This window comes from Eptesicus fuscus, chromosome 23, assembly GCF_027574615.1.
Source record: "Eptesicus fuscus isolate TK198812 chromosome 23, DD_ASM_mEF_20220401, whole genome shotgun sequence".
NCBI classification, from domain to species: domain Eukaryota; kingdom Metazoa; phylum Chordata; class Mammalia; order Chiroptera; family Vespertilionidae; genus Eptesicus; species Eptesicus fuscus.
In genome coordinates this window covers 2,996,089-3,003,400 of record NC_072495.1, presented here as the reverse complement: position 1 = coordinate 3,003,400, position 7,312 = coordinate 2,996,089, and the positions used below count along the sequence as shown (strand labels likewise).

Below are 7,312 nucleotides of genomic sequence, written 5' to 3'. Positions count from 1 at the left end.
TCCCTCCGCGAACCAATAGGAAACAAGACCCTGGCAGTGTCCCGCCCTGGGCCGAGCGCCACGGACCAATGGAAATAGAGGCTGAGCGGTGGCGCGGCTGGCGGTAGGTGGAGTAACCCCGGGACCTGGACGGGAGCCTGGCGGGGTCAACCCCGACGAGCGGCTAGCGCATGGCTGTGTGGGTTTTGGGGGGCCGCCTCGGCCTTCGCGGGTGCCTCGCGGCCGGCAGGCTCCTTTGTCCCCGTTTCCAGAGCCGCGGCTCCCCGGGCGTAGAAGACGGGGACAGGTAAGTGCCTGGCTGGGAAGGTGACTGACACCTAGAACTGTCGTCGCCATAGTTACGTCACACGGCTGTGACGTCCTGCCAGGTGAGTCCTCTGTCTGACGTCACCATGGCGATGTAGGCGCCGTGGGAGCCAGAGAACAAGGTTTCTTTGCCCCAGAAAAGTCCGAACGAAGCTCAGGGCAGGGCATGCCGCTTGTGGGCCGACAGGCCGGCCCGCCGGGCCTCACGGTCAGGAGGGGCCTCCATTCAGCTTCGCACCGCCCCCCAAAGCAGTTTATACTTTCAGACTCAGACACGCTACGTGATCGAAACATGGCTGTCACCGCAGACCGCGAAACCTGCACCCCCTTCCCGGCCTCAGGACCTGTAGAGTGCCATGAATTAATAATGCAGCCGGATATTATTCCTAGATCCAGTATCTTAACCTTTGAAAAACCTTGTAATGTCATATTTTAATGTGGAAGTCTGTATTAAAGGTGTTATGTTGCTATTTGAAAAACGCCAGTTTTTAATCGTGTTTGGGCAATTCTTTATTTCTGAGGATCTTGAAGTTTCATAGAAAGGACGTGGCCCATGTTTCTTTCCCCCCAAGAGGCCCTGACTGGGTAGAGGGTAAGAGTTTGGGGTCTGGAGTAAGATGGTCTTGGGCATGAGTCCCAGCCCTCCCTGTACCTCCCTGGGTGGCCTAGGAAGGTGGGTCTCGTCTTGTGAGCTGCAGTTAACAGTAAAATGGTCATAGGCAGTGCCTACCTTTGGAGCTGTGGGAAGACTCCAGGGACAATTTCAGGATATAATGCTGGCAATCCCTTCAGTTCAGTGCAGGGACTGTGGAAAAGTGGTTGATAAGTTATCTCAGTGAGTATTTATTGAGCGTCTGCATTGAAAAATGCACTACATCAGCCACTCAAATCCTCTACCACTGCGGACATGGATGTGGGCAAGACAGAACCTGCCCACAAAGGATGACCACTAAGAGGGATGTGGAGGGGGACGGTGTCAAGGAGAGCTAAGCATGAGGGGGTGAGTGCTGCCTCGGAGGCCATGAGCAGCAAGCTGGAAGCCACCCCCCGCCCCCCCCCACCACCACCACCTCTTGATGTCTGTTTTCTCATTAGGCCACAGCCTCCCTCGAAGACACCCAAGATCCCCAAGATTTACACCAAAACAGGAGACAAAGGTAGGGTGGGACAGGTGAAAAACGCAGAGACACGCAGGCTCCATTTTAAAGTTCTCCAGATTCTTTGCAGCCATTAAAAAGCATGTGGCAGCCCCGGCTCAGTTATTACACATGAAATAGACATTTTTCTAAAAAGTGCATATCAGGGAAAACAAAATCTTATTTTGGGCAGCTGACCCTTTTTCTTCACAGGGTTTTCTAGCACCTTCACTGGAGAAAGGAGACCCAAAGACGACCAGGTGTTCGAAGCCTTGGGAACTACGGATGAATTAAGTTCAGCCATTGGGTAAGGGAGAGGGACTGGGTCTGGAGGCGGAGTTTGAATTGGGCATCAGTAAAGGTAATTAACATGACGCCTTGGCGACTGCCGGCTAGTGTCTGAGGTTGCCAAACCTTGATGACCCTGCCTCGGCCTGGAAGCACAGGAGCATCTGGTCAGCGCCACGGGCTGCCGGGCTGCCGCGCCTTCCCCTGGCACTGCTGCTCCTGTGCTGGCATCTGTCCCACGCCATGGGACGCTGCCCTGCCCACTGCCCCTGGCTGCCTCACTCTTCAGGTGAGTACTAAGGTGCGCGTGTCACGTGAAAGAAGTGAGGTGCACGCAGCGGGGAAGACCACACTAGACTGCTAAGTACATGTGTGTGCAGTTCTAGTCGTAAGCGGGCCTAGGGAGAGGCCCTGTGGTCCTGTTTGCCCTCCCAACGCCGCTCTCTTTGCTGTGTGCCCGGGCGAGGCGGGCCTTGGTCACCCGGTGGAGATTTCATGCTGATTCCTTTGTCCTCTGGCTTCCAGGCGGGGCCGGCCAGTGGGAGCACCGCGGGAGCTGTGACAGTGGGCAGAGGTGCGGGTGTCGCTCTGCTCCCCAGCTGCAGGTGGCTCCCGCCTACTCTCTCCCGCTGTGTGGCTCCTGGTGGCGGCCCCACCGAGGAGCGGCTCTCTCCAGGCTCCAGGGCACCGCGAACCCTCCCTGGTCCCTCCAGGCTTCGGCTTTTGCCGATCTTTGCCTCGTTAGAAGTTTCCATAACTCTGCCCCTGCTCTGTTAGCCGCCCCTTTGCACAGCTTTTCTCTGGGAACCCTTCAAAAGCACCCCGTCCATGATGGCACAGAAGTGGCGTGCAGAGTCCCAGGGAGGCCCGTGACCGACCTGCCCTGGTCACCTTCCTTCCCTCACCCCCTCCTTCCCAGGAAACTCCTATTCGGCCTTTAAAGTCCCGCCTGCAGCATCGCTTCCTCCAGGAGGCCCTCCCTGAGCCCTCGCCAAGGCCAGGTTTTCCAGGAATCAAGCCCTTTCCTTCAGAGCACTGACCTCAGTTTGCAACGTCACCTTCAGTCACGTGATAGTTCAGGTCTTCCCCGCCTGCTGCATAGAGCTCACCACGGAACCGCCTGGACCTGGCCAGAGTAGGCACGGAACAGGAATTGGTGACTGGATGAGTCATGAGTGTAAGAAAAGGCATTTTGAGAAACAAATGCCCTTAACCACGTGGAAGGTTATGACGTTCTTATTGTCAGCAAGAAATAGCACCGAGGCTGTTACAGCCAAGTTAGCTCCATGGCCCTTCACCGGAGAATCATTGCCTTACAGCGAGCAGGGCCTGGGGTGTTACATTAGAGGCAGGTTCTCTTTCCTCTTCCCTCATAGGTTTGCTATGGAATTAATTGCGGAAAAGGGCCACCCATTTGCTGAAGAGCTTGAGAAAGTGAGTAACATTTTTTGTTTAGCCCTGAGGCCTGGTGACCGTAACTGGATTTGGCATTTGATCATCGCTTCCTCTCTGTGTCACCTGGGACTAGTCACTCTTCCTCTGAGCCTCAGTTTCTCCATCTGTAAAATGGGGACACACAGATAATACTCCCTCATAGGCAAGTGGTGAGGACTGCTCCTAGAAAAGGAATTGTAAAGGGTGGTCAGTGGTCTCTGCCCCCCAGGGGACAGTTGACAATGTCTGGAGACATGCTTGTTGTCACAACTGGAGGTGGAGGTCCTGGCGTCTAGTGGTGGAGGCCCGGGATGCCGCATACATCCCGCAGTGCACCTGACAGCCTCCGAAACAAACCTCCAGGAGCGGGGTGAGGGGATTCCGCTTGGCCGTCACTGGGCGCTCGACGCTCATTGTCTTCATAACCCAGCTGTCCCCAAGGGAGCCAGGTCTCCTCTCCACAGGGCTGGTGTCCCGCATGCTGAAAGTTCAGTTTCCTAGTTAGCCTTTAAATGCCAACTAATTAAAGTCCTGACCGTCCCCACCAGGCCAGCCCCGTATGCCTTGCTGTCAGGGGAGGTGGCACCTGTGCGCGGGGAAACCAGGAACCACATAGATCTTCACTCGCACCTTCTGCTGCTCCCCCAGATCCAGTGCTCCCTGCAGGACGTCGGCTCCGCCCTGGCGACACCCCGCTCCTCCGCCCGGGAGGCTCACTTAAGTAATTTTCTCTCTGAGCCACCGAGTGTACTCAGGGGGCCCTGCAGGGGTTGGACCTGAGCGGGGGACCCCTGGGTGTCACCTGGGACCCCGTCAGCCTGGCCCCCGGACACTGAGAGGGTCACGGGAGGGTTTGGAAGGCACCGGCAGAAGGGAACCAACCGGGGTGGTTTCCTCGGTGCTGGGGGCGCTGGGCTCATGGCCGCGTCCTACTCCTTGGCTCCTCAGGACGAACCACATTTGAGTCGGGCCGCATCCTGGAGCTGGAGCAGTGGATCGACAAGTACTCCAGCCAGCTCCCCGCTCTCACAGCCTTCATTCTGCCTGTAGGTACTGGGCAGCCTCCCCCTGCGGGGGTTGCAGGCCACGCCCCCTCTTTAATAATTTACATTGACAGAACTGCCCTCCACATCCCCTGCCCTCCCAGCCCTGTCCACTCTGAAAGGGGTGCCCAGGGGGTGTGCCCCGGCGGGGCCCTCTGCATGCAGAACACTGCGCCTGGGGACAGGGTCGCACCCCCCCGTGCAAGGAGCTCCCTGCCGGCACTGGGCACACCCGCCCACCCCCTCCACCCAACGCCCGCTTTCTCCGTCCAGTCGGGAGGCAAGAGCAGCGCTGCACTGCACTTCTGCCGGGCCGTGTGCCGCCGGGCTGAGCGACGGTGAGGGCCCCGGGCGGGGGGAGAGGGGGCCGGAGGCAGGCGGGGGGGTCACCTTCGTGTCATCCAGCCACCACAGCAGACCTCCTGGCTGCTCGTCGCTGGTGGTCAGCAGACAGTAGCCCACTGTCTGGAATGTCCACGTAGACTGACCAGGACCCCAGGTCACGCTGCGTGGCTGTGACTGCTGGCTGGGGACGGAGCCCTGGGCCCTGCAGCGTGCTGACCCTGTGATGCTGATCCCGTGTGATGCTGTGACTCCTCCCTTTCCAGCGTGGCGCCTCTTGTCCAGATGGGTGAGACGGATGCAAACGTGGGCAAGTTCTTAAACAGGTACTTCCAGGGAATTTGGAGATCTCCCTCTGAGAAGCGAGACACGATGGGAAGTAACCACAACGGAGGGGCCGCCCTCATTCACTTCGTGTCCAATGAGGGTGTGCTGTGCGCCAGGCACTGTGCCGGGCACGGGGTGCAGCAGAGAGCAAGGCGGTACCGTCCCTGTCCCGGTGAGGGAAGGTCTTGTGGGGAGAAGCTGCTGTAACCACCAGCAAAGAAAACCATCAGCACAGATGGCCAGTGCTGGAGCAGGGCCTGCTCTAGGCTGGTAACCAGGAAGACCTGACAGGGTCATGGTGGGGCCAGGCAGGAGAGAGACCTCCCAGCCATTCTTCCCCTTGAGGCCCCTGGGCAGTGTGAGCTGAGGCCACGGCCAGGCAAAGCGAGCTCAGGACCGTCCTGGCTTAGGACCCAGCACAGGGCCCGGATCGCTGGCTGGGCCAGGGAGTCCCCGGTAGCCCCGCCCTCAGCCTTGCAGCCAGGCCACAGCTGGCCCAGGCCTTCTCCACGGGGTTCTGCTCCAGCATTGGCTCATGCTGTTCTAGTGTGGGCAAGCCAAGAGCTGGGGGCCCTGGGAGCCGTTCTGAGTGTCCAGGAGGTGGCCTCAGCCAGGATCTGGAGTGCCCCCTTATTGTGGCCCACTCCTCCCACGGGGACATGGCCCAGGCTTTGCTGGGTTCTGACCAACTCATTCCTCCTCTGAGGGGAGAGGAATGTGGCAGTCATGGTCACAGCAGTGATTCCTTGGGGGCGCTCTTGTCACTGGAAAGGGGCCAGGAATGAGGAGACCCCCCCGGACACGGCCTGGAAGTGTGGGTTCTTCGTGCAGGTCCTCAGACCAGCCGTGTCTGCGTCACCTGGCGTGGGTTAGACCTGCAGAACCCCAGGCCTGGCCAGCTCCCTCCTGAGAATCTGCAGGGTGCCCGGATCCCCAAGCACTCGTGTGCGTGTTAGTTTGAGAGGCACTAGTCCTGGGCCCTGGAAGGTGCGGAAAGCAGTGAGAGTGGCCACCAGCCTCTGAGGTTGTGCTGTAGGAACCGCCAGCCCTGGTGCAGAGTCGGCGCGTGCCCTCACGACGCCGGCTCCCAGTGCCATCCGTCAGGCCCAGGTTGGCCGCTGCTCTTCGTCCCCCGCTTTCCGGGGCACGTGACTGGTTTCCTTCTTGAAGGCTAATATGGAAAGGACCAGTTAGCATCGATTGCCCCTTTCAGATCATTCCGTCTGCTTCTCTCTGCCCCTCCAGACTCAGCGACTACCTCTTCACGCTGGCCAGGTACACAGCCATGAAGGAGGGGAATCAAGAGAAAATATACAGGAAAAATGACCCGTCGGACTGAACCTGAGGCGCTTGGGAATAATGGAAAGGGGGAGCCTCGTAGACCCTCTGGTGGCCCACCAGGGAGAAGAGGAGTTTGCCGAAGGACTCACCCCAGGGCTGGACACGGGTCTTTTGTCCACACTCAGCTGCCTCCAGGCCCCGCCACTTCCCTCAAGGGGCAGCGGCTGCCGGGGAATTCTGCCCGCCAGGCTCTCCTTGGTCTTCCCGGGAGTGGGTTCATCTGCAGAAAGGAAGGGGAAGTGGTTGCTGTAATGAGGAGGACGCACAGAAAAAGAATAAAAGTGGGAAAGGCTTGAACTGAGTGTGTGTGAGAGAGAGAGGGAGGAGGAGAGAGCGCGCGAGAGAGCCCTGCCATTGCCAGCTCCGCGTTCGAGGACAGAGGGGCACAGAGGCCCTGGGGAGCGTCACTGACTCACCTGTGCCCAGGGGGTTAGGGTCACGTGTGAAGGGGAGGCAGATGGTGTGGAACGGAGTCGCTGGGAGCCACCCAGCGCCGCCTGAATTGGGGGGAGGACAGCTGCGGATGGACAGGTGAGGCCTGGGAAACACTCAACTTGGGCCCACGTATGCATGGCGGGGTGCAGCCTGCAGAAGGCTCTCAAAGGGACCCTTCCCCCATCCAGGGATGAAGATTGGCGAGAGAAACGCCACCCCTTAAAGGAAGGGATGTCCTGCCAGGCAGATGGTGTCAAGGGCTGAGGGGGAACCTTCTCAGCTCGAGACAGGAAGCTCTTCCGTTTCCAGGGAGGCCGACACAGACGGGACGGAGCCCCGATGTTGCGCTTGGCTGGCGTGTGCTCAGATCCAGGCCGCGGCTGTGCTTTATCTCACCTGTCACCACCGCTCCCTCCCGCCATGAGACAAGGCCCCAGTGCCAGCTGTGTCCTTGGGAAGGAAGGGGATGTTGATGGAGGGCGAGGAGGCAGCCTGGGACCCTGAAGACTCCACGCTGCCAACTGCAGGAAATGACTTGACAAGGGCAGGCCGCTGGCTGTCGGCTGATGTGCCTGTGCTCTCCGTCTGCCGATCACAGGCTGAGCGCCTGCTTAGCCTGAGGCACCAGGAGGCTCCAGGCCTGCAGGTCCGCCAGCATCG

At 59.4% G+C, this 7,312-nt stretch overlaps 1 protein-coding gene across 1 annotated transcript; it reads left to right on the top strand.

Annotated features, from left to right (window-relative positions):
• Positions 1-124: 124 nt before the first annotated feature.
• Positions 125-6,514, top strand: MMAB (metabolism of cobalamin associated B). Its single transcript, XM_008158964.3, has 9 exons — positions 125-286; positions 1,402-1,463; positions 1,656-1,749; positions 3,107-3,164; positions 3,813-3,885; positions 4,113-4,210; positions 4,481-4,545; positions 4,816-4,875; positions 6,122-6,514. The coding sequence occupies exons 1-9, from the start codon at positions 171-173 to the stop codon at positions 6,213-6,215; spliced, it is 720 nt and encodes a 239-aa protein (XP_008157186.1). The 5' UTR covers positions 125-170; the 3' UTR covers positions 6,216-6,514.
• The last annotated feature ends 798 nt before the right edge of the window (positions 6,515-7,312 follow it).